The 15,123-nt window shown below is 41.2% G+C and overlaps 1 protein-coding gene across 1 annotated transcript in view; it reads right to left on the bottom strand.

Annotated features, from left to right (window-relative positions):
- Positions 1 to 340: 340 nt before the first annotated feature.
- LOC109913361 (ectonucleoside triphosphate diphosphohydrolase 8-like) overlaps positions 341 to 15,123 on the bottom strand; it is a 123,789-nt gene continuing 109,006 nt past the window's right edge. Inside the window, exons 8-10 of the mRNA XM_048613807.1 lie at positions 11,967 to 12,080; positions 10,387 to 10,524; positions 341 to 568 (exon numbers count right to left, since the gene is read on the bottom strand). Of these exons, the coding sequence (XP_048469764.1) occupies positions 341 to 568; positions 10,387 to 10,524; positions 11,967 to 12,080 (480 nt within the window). The remainder of the gene's footprint in view (positions 569 to 10,386; positions 10,525 to 11,966; positions 12,081 to 15,123) is intronic.

Raw genomic sequence — 15,123 nt, 5'->3', positions numbered from 1 at the left:
GATGCTGCTTGGCCTGCTGTGTTCATCCAGCTCTACACCTTGTTATCCCGAGAACATTAACTGAGTTTCTGGATTGATAATCTAATGATAATACCACTAGGCCATTTCCCCCCACTTCTCTCATCTAAAGATCCCTAACTCCTGATGCTGAATTATTGCTACATGGGGAATGTGATCTGGCTCTATGGCCAAAAAAAAACATAATGCATGGGGTGATACAGGAAAGCTACTAAATTAAATACTGCAACTATCAGATTCCTTTGCAAACAACAGGGTAATTTATTTGACTGCTATTACAGTTGTACCTCACCATCGGTGATCACCTGTAATCTTGGAGTCACTAGCCACAATCACTCTGAGCAAGTGGTTGCGTTTTTGATTCATCTTTTTGGTTAAAATGAATCAAGTTGAGCAATACAGACAATGAGGTGGTCAGTACAAGGAGAAAACAGGCAGAAGACCAGAGGCTATTAGACTGAGCCCTTATTTTCTCTGGAGTTTTGGAAGAGATTGTATTGCTGAGATTCAGCATGTAGCCAAGAGTCCATCCAATGTCTCTCTGTCCAATCTGTCAAAAAAGAAACACCCAATAAAAGTCATTGGCCACCTCATCAGGTTTGCACATCCAACAATGTTTTGTTTGAAGCAAGCCAGTTCAAGGCTGTATGATTCTTCTTATAAACACATTCATGTTCACAATGCACCTAACCAACTCATTTACCTACCTTCTACAAAGATAAAGTATTCCTAGTGTTCAGGATACAGCACTAGGACTCACCCAATTGACCATTTTCATATGTGAGCTTAAATCATGTTCATTAGCCTGAAAATTGTGTGAGCCATCATAGAAGTTGAGTCCCATCTTCATCTTAGCACTGTGTAATAAGTCAAAGACAGGGACAGTGGACACTTAGCAGATTTTTATGTCTGTGTTCAATGTATTCATGTGGTGATGTATAGTTAGTGGCTAAGGAACAGAGCTTGTGGTGAGTAGTGAAACCAATGGTTTCAGGCTTATCAATGTTTCAAGGGAATGTTGCCTGAAGTGGTCCTGAAAGCTGATAGGTACCAGGACAAATCAAAGACAGTGGAATGGTGAGAGGTCCTGTCAGTATACAGGTCTGACATCACATTCTCAGATCTATTTTTGGTTTTTCCTATTTGTTACCTACATCTGAAAATTAATGCTGTGTTTCCAATGTATATTGACACCACCAAATTCCATCTCACCACCTCTCAACTCCTCCATTGTTGCTTAACTATCAGATGCTAATCCAATATTCAGTACTGGATTCACAGAAATTTCCAAGTTAATTAACTTTTGGGAAGATTACGGGCATTATCTTTGGACCCCTCTCCAGATCCCTGAACGCTAGCTGCCGACTCCTTTCCTCTCCCTGACAATTGTTTGAGACGAAGTAAGTCTGTTCATGACTTTGTCGCTATTTTATAGCAGGACAGGATGAGGGCATTCAGCCTATCATGTCTTCTGGCTCTCTGAACAAACAACTTACATAGTCCCACTTCCAACATTTTCCTGGTAGACCTGCAGATTATTTTTCTCTCTCTCAGGTAAGTATCAAAGTCCTTTTTGAAAGTCATGATTAAATCAACTTCCACCATACTCTCGGCAAGTGTGTTCAGACCCTCTGACTGAAGAAGTTCCTCCTCATCTGAGTTCTAAAGAGTCGTCACTTCACCCTGAGGCTGTGCCCCTGGGCACCTAACTCCTAATTCCTGTTGCAAGACATCATTTCTTTTTATACCCATGTCATTGGTACCACCATGTGCCATGACTGCTGGCTGTTCACCCTTCCCTTTCTTAACACCCTGCAGCTGCTCTGAGACTCCCCTGACCCTAGCATCAGGGAGGCAACATACCATTTGAGAGTTCTTGGCCACAGAACTTGCCTGTCAGTTCTCCTTACAATTTAATCCCCTTTCACAAAAACTTTCCCAGTTTTGTTTCCTCCCATGCTGTGCAGCAGAAACAACCATGGTCCACAAATTTGGCTGTTGCTGCTTTACCCTGAGAGGCCATCCTCTCCCAAACAGTATGTAACACACTATCTGCTTGAGAGAGGGATGGCCACAGTGGATTCCTGTGCTACCTGCCTATGATTACTCATCTTTCTGCTGGTCACACAATGCTTTTCTGTCTGCATAGTCTAATACCACTGATCACACCACATAGCCTTGTGGTGTGACCAGTTCACTAAACATGCTATCCTCAGCATCATGGATGCTCCATATTGAGTCCATCTCGGCTCCAGGCGCTCCTTGCGGTCAATTAGGGCTGCCATTAAATTCACTTCTTGCACACTAGAGGTGTCCTTGACTTCCTACATTTTGCAGGAAGAGCGTTCTCCTGCCATTTCCCAACTACAAACAATAATCGAAGAACAAATTACTCAACCTTACCCGCTACTCACCAAATCAGATTTCTCGCTCTCCCCCACTATTCCTAATAAACTATGAACCACAAAAATAAACACTTTACACTTTGTCTCCTTCCTAGTGCTAACTCTTTGTCCCTGAAGCTGGTTCCTAAGCAGCCAATCACCTCACCACTTCCCAGTGATGTCACTCCAATTGTTTCTCCCTGTTCAGACCCTGATTCCCAGTAATTAGGCCTCACAGACCTGACAGTTTTCATTTTCAAACCAATCTTAATCACCCAATCAGCTGCTTCCTCTTGCCCTGTGTCACCTTTTGAACTCTGACGTCAGCCCAGGAGCTCTGCTCTGGATTCGGTGAAGGTCTGCTCCACTCCTCTCCTGCTTTTTGCTCCAACTAAGCATGATCTGGGCCTCACCCTCAGGCTTTTGTTGTGAAGCTCTGCAACCACTGTTCACCAACTGAGCTAGTAGGGCAATATTCACTGGAGCTTAGAAGAATGGAGGTGGATCTCAAAGAAACCTAAAAAATTCTAAATGGCTAGACTGAGTTAATGCAAGAAGGATGTTCCTGATGACCAGAGAGTCCAGAACCATGGGTCAAAGTTTAAGAATATGGGTTAGGCCATTTTGGACTGAGATGAGAAGAAATGTATACACCCAGAGATTGGTGAGCTTATGGAGTTCTCTGCCACAGACAGCAATTAAGGCTAAAATATTGAAAGTTTTCAAGAGTTACATATAGTCTTTGGTCTAAAGGAATAAATGGTATGAGGCAAAAGCAGTATTTGGATACTGAATTGGATATACTGCAGTAATCTTCCAGAATCCTTATAGATTCTGGAAAAGTCCCAGAGGATTGGAAAACTGCCAATTTAATGCCAATATTCAAATAGGAGAGGAGAGAAAAACAGTAACTATAAGCCAGTTAACTTAACATCTGTCTTTGGGAAAATATCAGACTCTATTATAAAGGATATGACAGCATTTAGAAACCAATATTATAACCAAGTCAGTATAGCTTAATGAAGGAGAAATGCCTGATATTTATTACAGTTGTTTGAGGACAGAACAAACAGGAGAGATAAAGGGGAACCAGTACATGTAATATACTTGGATTTTCAAAAGCAGTTCGATAAAGTATGACACATTAGGCTACTCAACAAGAAAAATCCCCTTGTGTTAGCATGGATTGGGATTGGCTAACTAAAAGAAGACAGAATTGGGATAAAAGGAGATATTTACAGGATGGCAATCTGTGACTAGTGGTGTGACAGGAAAAATACAGAGACCATAATTATTTACGATATAAATGACTTGGACGAGGAAAGTGAATGTACTATAGCCTGTAGATGACACAAAAATAGGTGGGAAGCAGTAACTGCTGTTTTAGGTAAGCCCGTTGCAATGGTTTGGAACTTTGGGGGGATAAAAAAAACAGATCAAAACAACAGTACTGTAAAACAAGAGGGAGAGCAGGTACTATGTTGGTGATTGAAAAAAAGGTGCAGTGAACCTGCACAGCTGTCTGAAAGGGCAGTGAACTTTTACATGACTGCCTGTTCTGTTAAGTTTCAAGAGTGTCTGGACCTTTGAATTCAGTCTAAGGAAAATAAACTAACAGTGAAATTCACAGCTGACCTTGGACTTCAGTGTCTGAGAGCTGCTCAGCAGGGGAACAGATAAATGTTTTATTTTCAGTCTAACCATACTGTTTCTTTGTACGTCTACAATAGTGAATAGGTTTCCTTTGTTGTTTATATGGTTTATTGAGCTCTATTGGATTAAACATTTTAAATATAAAACATAGGTACCAAGTTATCCTAGACCAGTGTTTTTAGATCTGTAGATGGTTAAGGTGTAAAGATGGCCTTTAGTAGAGTGATGTGCTCTTCCTGTCAGATGTGGGAGATTACGGAGAACTTAAATGTTCCTGATCATTATGTCTGCAGGAGCTGTGTTTGGTTGTGAATCCTATCGGATCACATGGATAGGTTAGAGCAGCAGTTAAGAGGCAATAAGGAATTTACCGGAGTTACAGGGTGTGATGGATGGCAGTTTCAGGAAGATAGAAAAACCATAGTTACAGTCAGGTAGATGGGTTATCACTAGGAAAAGTAGGAGGGGTAGGCAGATTTGCAGGAGTCCCCTGTGGCTATCCCTATTTCAAACAAGTATGCTGTTTTGGAAAATGTAGGGGTTTGACATCCAAATTTCTGGTACCAAGACTGGCTGTACTATAATGAAGTGTACATCAGGTTCCAAGCGATCAATTTTGATAGGGAACTCTCTAGTCAGATATCAGAATGGTATGTTGCCTCCTGGGTGCTAGGGTTAAGGATGTCTCGGAGAGGATGCAGAATAATCTCAAAGGGGAGAGGGACCAGCAGGAAGTCGTTGTACACATTGGAATGAACAACAAGGAAGAGTTAAGAACAAGGTTCTGAGGCGAGATTTTAGGAAATTAGAAATAGGAGGATAGAGCAGATGAATGTGTGGTTGAGGAGCTGGTGCAGGGGATCATTGGAATCTCTTCTGGTGTGGAAGTGATCTGTATAAGAAGGACAAATTGCACCTTAATCGTAAGGGGACTAATGTACTGGTGGGGGCAAGAGCTGCTCGGGAGAATTTAAACTAATAAAGGGGGGGTGGTGTAGAGAGAGAAATAGTTACAAAAGGGATCAGTCTGAGACTGGTGCAGTTGGGAAAAGGAGCAAATCAAATAGTCAAGACAGGCAAGAGCAAAGCAGAAAATGAGGTGGGACTGATGAATTAAACTGCATTTATTTCAATGCAAGAGGCCTGACAGGCAAGTCAGATAAACTCAGGGCATGGTTGGGAACATGGGATGTCATAGCTATAATAGAGACATGACTCAGGGGTGGACAGGACTGGCAGCTTTATGTTCCAGGATAGAGATACTATACAAAGGACAGAAAGGGTTGGGTAGGGTGGGGAGGAGAGGAGGAGGAGTGGCGTTTTTGATTAGGGATAACATTACGGCTGTACTTAGGGAGGATATTCCAGGGAGTACACCCAGTGAAGTTATTTGGGTGGAACTGAGAAATAAGAAAGGGATGATCACCTTATTGGCATTGTACTATGGACTCCCCATTGTCAGTGGGAAATTGAGATGCAAATTTGTAAGGAGATGTCAGTTATCTGTAAGAATAATAGAGTGGTAATGGTAGGGGTTTTAAATTTCCAAACATAGACTGGCACTACCATAGTGTTAAGGCATTGGATGGGGAGAAATTTAAGTGTGTACAAGAAAATTATCTTATTCAGTATGCGGATATACCTACTAGAGAATGAGCAAAACTTGACTTTTTCTTGGAAAATAAGGCCGGGCAAGTGACTGAGGTGTCAGTGGAGGAGCACTTTAGGTCATAATTCTATTAATTTCAAAATAGTAATGGAAAAGGTACAGACCTGATCTAAAAGTCAGAGTTCTAAATTAGTGGAAGGCCAAATTTGATGGTGTTCAGCAAGAACTTTCAAAAGTTGACTGGGGGCAGATATTTTGCAAGTAAAGGGGATGGCTGGAAAGTGGGAGGCCTCCAAAAATGAGATAACAAGAGTCCAGGGACAGTATGTTCCTGTTAGGGTGAAGGGCAAGGCTGGTAAATGTAGGGAATGCTGGATAACTAGAGAAATTGAGGTTCTGGTCAAGAAAAAGAAGGAGGTATATGTCAGGTATAGACAGCAGGGATGAAGTGAATCCCTAGAGCAGTATAACAGCAGTAAGGAGTGTATTTAAGAGGGAAATAACAGGGACATGAGCTAGTTTTGGCAAATAGGGTTAAGGAGAATCCAAAGGGTTTCTAAAAATACATTAAGGACAAAAGAATAGCACACTCTCTCTCTCTCTCCCCCACTTCACTCACTCTCTCACACTCACACACACATGAATCTATGGGGTGAATTTGTATTTACACATACATTTTAATTTGTTCAAAAAGCACAGAATTTATAGACAGTCAGTCAGTATGGTGTTTTATAAATTCCTACTTTAGGAATAAAACCATTCTGACTCCAAACTAAAACACAAACAGATTCTAAACAAGGTCTCACACCTAACATGCATTGTCTGACCTAAAATGTCACCTCATTTTTACATTAAAAAAACCTTTAGTTCTCTTAGGACCATGATTTGAAAAGAATTCAGGATTTACGTATACAAATTAATCAATTAAAACCTTTTAATTGATTAATGATTTAGATTTAACAGCATCTTAGATTTGTTTAGTGCATCCTCATCATGGTGTGACCCTTTGATCTTTTAGTTCTGTGTCTGATACTGCCTCTCTCACTAACATCTGAAAAAAGACTCTGAAAGCTTGTGTTTTCAAATAAACCTGTTGGACTATAACCTAGTGTCGTGTGATTTCTGATATAATGAGAATGACGCAGGAGACCGCAAAACAATACAGACAGATAAAATGTTGGCAAGAAGGATAGAGGAGCTGAATATTATTTAAATGGAGAAAGGTTGCAGAAAGCTGCAGCGAAGAGATTTGGGTATCCAAGCACATGAATCACAAATGGCTAGTATCCAAGTTCAGGACGTAATAAGGAAGGGAAATGGCATGTTAGTCTTTATTTCAAAGGGAATGGAGTATAAAATTAGGGAGGTTTTACTAAAGCTGGAAAGGCAATAATCATACCACAGGATCACAGAAGTGTTACATCACAGAACAAGGCCTTTTGGCTTTTCCTGCCTGCATTGGCTCTGCAAAAGGCTTATGCCAATTTCTTGCTTTGTCCTCGTAAGGACAAAGGCAAAGGCACACTATTTCGATCTAAGTAATCATCCAATTCCCTCATGAATGCTTCCATTGAATCTGCCTCCACTGCATTTTAAGCAGTGCATTCCAAGCCCTAACTACTTGCTATGTGAATTTATTTTTTCTCACATCATCCTTGCTTCTTTTGCACATCACTTTACATCTATGCCTTTTCACTCTTATTTCATTTACAAGCTTCAGCATGGTGACTGTGTATGCAGGAATTCCATTCAGCTGGCACCTGGAGCTACAGATGGACTAAGAACATTGTGAATAGCATGTTCAGTGAGTTGGTCATAGTGCGAGTGAGGGCTACACAGACAGAAAAGAGTTGGCTGAACAACAGGAAGACCAATATGCATGGGCAGGCAGTGCAGGATTCCCTGTGGCCATTCCCCTCTCAAACAATTTTATTGCTTTGGAAACTGTTTGGGGAATGGCCTCTCAGTGGGAGGAGCAGCAGCCAGATTAGTGGCACCACAAGTGGCTCTATCGTATAGCAGGGAGGGTCAAGGTGAATGTGGTAGTGGTAGGGAACTGTGTTGTCAGGGCACGGGCATTTCTATGGCTACAAGCAAGACTCCAGGATGGTGTGTAGCTTCCCTAGTGCAAAGGTCAAGGGTATCTCGTGCACAGGCAATTCTGAAGGCGTTGGGTGAGCAGTCAGAAGTTGTGGTCCATGTTGGACATAGACATAGAGATAACAACCTACAAAGGAAACTTAGGCAGGTAGATGGTAGGATGAAAAGCAGGACATCTAAGGTTGTAATTTCAGGATTACTCCCTGTGCCACATGGTACTGCGGCCTGAAATAGGAAGATAGTACAGTTGAATGTGTGGTAAAGAGCTGGTGTAGGAGGGATGGATTCAGATATCTGGATCATTGGAATCTCTTCTAGGGCAGGGTGCCTTCTGGACAAGAAGGATGGGTGCACCTAGACTTGAGGGGCATCAATATTCTTGCAGGGAGGTTTGACAGTGCCACTCAGGTACATTAACACTCACATGATGGGGGATGGGAACCAGATGGTAGGTCAGCATGTGAAGTATTTGAAGAGATAGAGTGGCTAAATCAAGTATGTCTAGTAGGAAGAACAGGCAGGGCCATGTTAATGATTATAGGAATAGCAGTCTGAAGTGTATTTATTTTAATGCAAAGAGTATAACCGATATGGCAGATGAGCTTAAAGCCTGGAATAGAATGAAGGACTTTAATGTGGTAGCCATTACGGAAACCTGGTTGAGAGAACAGCAGGATGGACAGCTCAACGTTCCAGTATTTAGATGTTTCAGGTGTGAATTGGAAGGATGTAAAAGGGGTGGGTGTAGTTCCATTACTGATTAAGGAGTATGTCACAGCTGTACTAATAGAGACATCCTGGAGGGCTCATCCAGTGAGGCAATATGGGTAGGACTCAGGAATAAGAAAGGTGCAATTGCTATGATGGGTCTTCAGGAAGCCACTGAGATTTAGAGGAACAGATATGTAAGCAGATCATAGAAAGATGTAAAAAAATCCCAATAGGATTGTGGCAGTGGGTGATATTAATTTTCCTAGTATTCACTGGAACTCTCTTAGTGCCAGCGGTTTAAATGAGGCAGAATTTGTCAGATGCATCTAGGAGGATTCTTGAAGATAGTCCAGCTAGGGAAGAGGATATTAGTCCTTATATTCGGGAATGAATATGGCTTGGTGATTAATGTTTCAATGGGGGAGCATTTTGGGAACAGTGATCATAATTCCACTAGCTTTAAGATAGTTATGGCAAATGATAAGACTGGTCCTCAAGTGAAAGTGCTAAATTGGGGGAAGACTAGTTACAAGACAGGATTATTAGACTGGAACTGGAAAATCTGGATTGGGACCAGATGTTTGAACGTAAATCCACATCTGATATGTGGGAGTCTTTTAAAAAACAGTTGTCCAAAGTTCAGCATCAGCAAATTTCCATGAGGATAAAAGATCAGGATGGCAAGATTCAGGATGATGTGATATTTTATAAGTTTAGTTAAAAAGATTTGACCACACATGCAAGAATACCCAATTTACAGACTTTGGAATATTCTTTTCTAGCCTTGATCCTCTTTCAATCATGGTTTTCATTATTACCACAGCCTCGCATACCCATCTGCACCATCACTAATCTTATTTACAATATTCCACACATTCACATAAATGCATAGTAATCCTAACTTAGGAATTCCTACATTTCTTTTTACTCTAAGCTAGCCTATTATATTATTAATATTTGACCCCAAGATAAGCTTCTGACCACATATCCATACCATAAATATTTCCAGTTCTGTAACACTGGCTATCTATACTCCTACCTCAGCTCATTTGTTGTTGAAACCTTTGTCATTATCCTTCAACACAGGACTATTCCTATGCATTCCTGACTGATCTCAAACCTCCCATCTTCCATAAACTCGAGTCCATCCAAAACTGTTGCACCAAATCCTGCTTATTCACTATTCCTATGCTCACTGACCTACACTTGGCTTCTGGTTAAGCAAAGCCCATTTTAGAATTCTAATCCTTGTTTTCAAACCCCTCCATGCCTTGCCGCCTCTTCAACTCTCCTCTAATCGTGGTCTTTTGAGCATTTAATTGTTTCATCGTTGCTGATCAATTTAGCTTTCAAACATTACACTAAAAGTGGCTATATATTTTTAGGTGGTTGTTGTCCATGTGGAATGTCCATGTTGTGTTTCAGGGTAAAATGTTCTTACTTGATAAACCTTGCATTTTCTCTATCATTTAACATTTATAACTTCAACTGAATCAATCCTCTCTGTTCTTTGGCTATGATTGTACCATCCTCCCATTATGAGCTTCCCAAATCTCCTGTTAGGAGCCCCTCACTGGCACACAATAATTGGCATTCAAACTTCAAGATCTAGCAAAGATCTTGGTCCATCAGTGTCATGAGATTGCCCAATCACTGGGGGCTGCTCACTCCATGGACCAAACCTTTGGGCCTTAATCTTTTATTCTCCTTTTCTCCAAGATAAAATGCTAACTAGCTTGTCAGACTATACTCCAGCTCACTTACAGCTTCTCATAAAGGATTCCCTCTTCAATGGTCAGATCGGGGGTGAAATCCACAAATCTCAATCCACAAAGCAAATCTGTTCATCATTGCTTGTTGCTTTTTGTTTGCTTTGTTTGTAGGTCTGACCCATGTATTTTCAGCACTTACCTTCTTATCAAAAACTATATTCTCCCAGGTGCTGGAGTTAAACTTATATCCGTTGACTAATAAAATATGGATGTAGTTTGCTGAAATACAGTAGTCTCTTAGTTGGTCATGCTTCTCATTTGGGTATGCAGCATTCACCTGTAAAATCACACAAATTAAATCTTTGCATTGACAAATTCAATCTTAAGCCTAATAATTGCCTACTCTGCCTTTTTTAATGTGTTGTGAAGTTGGTTAGAGTACTTGTAAATTAGAAGGCAGGATATTAGAATTTATTTGTAAAAGTGATAGGAGAAGAGCGTGTGGTCCCTTTAAGAGGTGATGTGTTTTTCTAAACTTGGAGATATAAAATGAAAGTCTGTAAGCAGCTGCGGATGCGCAGACAGGTCTGAAATTGAAACATTTGTATCAATTGGCTGTGTGATTGGCAACCTAGGCTTGTTTTGACGTTAAGGCAACCAGCTTGAATATCAGGTAATTAATTGAAACCAGGCCCTAGATGCCAAAACCCAATTAAATATAAATCTGATGGTGTTGACAACCTAGGACCAATCCTATTTTAAGAAAATTGACTGGTCATCAAGGGTATATAAGAAGAGGGTTTTTGAAAATCAGTGTGAGCACAAACTGCCATCGGAAGAGTAAAACTCTGGCTCTCACAGCAATCTTTAAGCTTTCTGATTACGCACTATCTTGAAGGTACCATGACACTCTTAGCTAATATTCCTGACACAAGGATTCGACGAAGGAAGAATTCCTGACTGAAGAATAACAGAAAAGGCATGGAACATACCAGAAGACACATCCTGACTATAGTTTTGAGAGTCTAAGTTTTAATTTATTTTTCTTATTACTCTGGTTTATATTAGTGGGACTTGTACTTATTGGAACAGCATGCCATTCGAATTTTGTTCTGTTCGGGAATAGTTCGTAGTTAAGGGGGAATTGTTTGGTTTGTTAGTCGGCCTATTAATTTGTTCACTGTTGGTTAGACAAATAAATTGTTACTTGTTGCTTATAAAGTTAGTATCAAGGGATTTCTTTCATTTAACCTCTCCTTTATAACAGATTGGGTGGTGAAAGGCAAGTTTTTCCCATTTCCTTTAGCAGAATATGAGGCGAGGCCAGCTTCTCTGGTTATTTCAGTTTTATTATTAGAGGGATTTAACCATCCCCTCCCTAACAAATGCAATTTGTTGGTGACCAACAAGGCAAGAATTACTCATTACTTGCTGTCCCAAAGGAAATGAACATCCAAAGATTGAAGTCACCTTGAATACAGTTCTAAAAGGATGTGGGAGAACCAGATTGCAGTCTTATTGAGTCCATTATAACAATTTGCCATCTTGGTTTGAAACCTGTGAGTTCTGGGATGCCAATCACTCACTGAGTCACTGGATAAAGCTAATTACAATCAGGCCACATTTACAGGATGAACAGCTTTCTGGTTCTCATGGCTGACACAGAAAATGAGTTCAAAAATCTTAAACCACTTTCAGTGGCTATCACCTCTTTGTGCTATTGTTTCTGAGGAGAGCACCAGGTCAAATTGTGCTAGGCATTGGTTTCTCATCCTTTACCTCTGTCCAGTTCCGGGTGCAGAATTCTTCAATTGTCCTCTTGGCCTTATTCAGACTTGGGCTGTCTGAAGTTAAATTCAAAAAATGGAAGACATGGAAAAATTCTGAGAAGGCCTAAGAGGGACGAAGTAAGGCACAAGGTTACTTGGGACTCATCAAAATCTCTCTCAACAAGTCTGATAAATGAAACCTCAACTGACTGCCTGCTATACACAACCAGGGGGCCTTCCTGGGATTGTTGGCCAAGTATCAACGGGGAGCCATCCGTCAGACTTGGACTGTATGAAGAAGATGTGACCCACCAAAACAAGTTGTGTGGAAGAGGCTGAACTTCCTGATGTCCTGTGTCACTAGGCCAGAGAACTGTTGTTCAGAATATCTCCTGCCCTCAATAAATTTTTATTGGTAGAAAAACAGGACAACAACAATCTGCATCTTACTTTGATTGTAACAATGCCAGAGAAAGTATATCTGAGGGGAAACAGTGCTGGGCTCCTTCAGAGAAAGGCAGGGAGCTAGCATGAAGTCAGAAGAAATCAACAAAAATAAAATCCTTTATGAAGTACTGGTTCATTCTCAACTGGGATACTGTATCCTTTTCTGGATATTGCACTTTCTGAATGATGTGAAGGATTCAGAGAGGAGGTGGAAAAGTTTCATAAGGTTTCAGGTTGAGGGACTTCACTTCGATGGATAAATTGGAGAATATTATTTGTTTTTCTCAGAGAGTTGAAGGTTGAGTGGAGATTTAATTTAGGTTTTCAAATCATGAAGGATCTGGATCGACGAAATAGAAACTATTCCCATTGGCAGACAAAGTCAAAAGTCACACGACACCATGTTATAGTCTAACAGGTTTATTTGGAATCACCCAAGCATTCCGAGCACAGCCCCTTCGTCAGGTGCAGTGAGAGAGCAGGGCACACAAACACAGAGTTTATAGGCAGAGAGATCCAAGGGCAGAGATATCAAAAGATCATGCAACTGGTGTGAGTGGAGTGTCAGATGATAAGTCTCTCCAGGTAACCAAGAGTATTAGATGGTGTGTAAAGTATTTATAAAGTCAATGTCAGTGCTGTGTTGTCATGACAATCAGGCAGAGCCATAGGAATATAGAAAAGGTGTCATCTCAGGTCAGACACTGAATTGTTGGTGTGAGGCTTTGTTCAGAACCTGTCTCAGAGTTTTAACCTGGAATCAGGCTGGTTTTATTCCGAAAGCTGGAATTTATAAGATGCCACACTGACTGACTATGACTACAAATTGTGAGTTTTTTGAACAAAATAGAATGTATCTGCAAATAAACATTTTGGATGAAATGAATCACCCCTTAGATGTGTGTGTGTGTGTGAGACACGTGCTTGAGAGAGTATGTATGTTTGCGAGTGTATTTGTGTGAGAGATTGTGTGTGACAGAGAGTGCAATAAGTAATTCAAAACTGTACAAACTAATTAAGGTAGACAACTCATAACAATTTATCAAGGTGATGCTGTCAAAACAGGAAAGTAAGGAAGATTTTACAGATACAGAACAGTATGGTGGGGTCACCTGTAGCACGACAGGAACCCAAGATCATGGTTGAGACTTTCTCTATGAGTGCAAAACTTGGCCATCAGTCTCTGCTCAGTGATTCTGCATTGTTATGTATCATGGAGTCAGCCTGGGAAGACGTTTACCCGAATATCAGAGGCTGAATGCCCTTAACCGCTGAAGTGTTCCCCAACTGGGAGTGAACATTTCCATCTGGTGATTGTTATGTGGTATCCCTTCATCCATTGTTGTAGCATCTGCATGGTCTCGGGGCATCCTTGCCTGAAGCATATGAGATAGACAACATTGGCCGAATCATGTGAGTATCTGCCATGAACATGGTGGGTGGTGATCCCACGTGTGATGATAGTGTCTTGCAGAGGTGGCCATGGCAGGGTTGTGTGGTGGTGTGATCGACGTTGTCCTGAAGGCTGGGTAGTTTGCTGCGAACAATGGTTTGTCTAAGGTTTGGCAGTTGTTTGACGGCGAGAAGTGGAGGCGTAGTGAAGAGGTTGGTGAGATGCTCATCATTATTAATGACCTGTTGAAGGCTGCGAAGAACATGGTGTAGTTTCTTCACTCTGCAGGAAGTACTGGATGACTCTTTCTCACACACATGCACACCCGCGCATGCATGCACATGCACATACATATACATCTAAGGGGTGATTCATTTCATCCAAAATGTTTATTTGCAGATACATTCTATTTTGTTCAAAAAACTCACAATTTATAGTCACAGTCAGTCAGTGTGGCATCCTATAAATTCCAGCTTTCAGAATAAAACCAGCCTGATTCCAGGTTAAAACTCTGAGACAGATTCTGAACAAAGCCTCACACCGACAATTCAGTGTCTGACCTGAGATGACACCTTTTCTATATTCCTATGTCTCTGCCTGATTGTCGTGACAGCATAGCACTGACATAGAACAGAGAACATAGAACAGTACAGCACAGTACAGGCTCTTTGGCCCACGACGTTGTGCCGAACTTTTATCCTAATCCTAAGGTCTATCTAACCTCTACCCCTACCTTATACTATCATCCATATGCCTATCTAATAGCTGCTTAAATGCCCCTAATGAGGCTGACTCCACTATCCTCTCCAGCAATGCATTCCACGCCACTACCACTCTCTGAGTAAAGAACCTACCTTTGACATCTCCCCTATATCTACCTCCACTCACTTTAAAACTATGCCCCCTCGTAATAGCTACCTCCACCCTAGGAAAAAGTCTCTGGCTGTCCACTCTATCTATACCTCTGATCACTTTGTACACCTCTATCAAGTCACCTCTCATCCTTCGTAGTTCTGAAGAGAATAGCCCGAGCTCTCTCAACCTTTCCTCGTAAGACCTTCCCTCCATTCAAGGCAACATCCTGGTAAATCTCCTCTGCACCTTTTCCAAAGCTTCCACATCTTTCCTGTAATGAGGCGACCAGAACTGGACACAATACTCCAGATGTGGCCAAACCAGGATTTTGTATAGCTGGAGCATAACTTCAGGGCTCTTGAACTCAATCCCTCTATTAATGAAAGCTAACACACCATACGCCTTCTTAACAACTCTATCCACCTGGGTGACAGCTTTCAGCGAACTGTGGACATGAACCCCAAGATCCCTC

Source organism: Rhincodon typus, chromosome 28, assembly GCF_021869965.1.
Source record: "Rhincodon typus isolate 14 chromosome 28, sRhiTyp1.1, whole genome shotgun sequence".
Classification (NCBI taxonomy): domain Eukaryota; kingdom Metazoa; phylum Chordata; class Chondrichthyes; order Orectolobiformes; family Rhincodontidae; genus Rhincodon; species Rhincodon typus.
The sequence above is the reverse complement of the archived record's forward strand: the minus strand, read 5'-3'. Positions and strand labels throughout refer to the sequence as shown.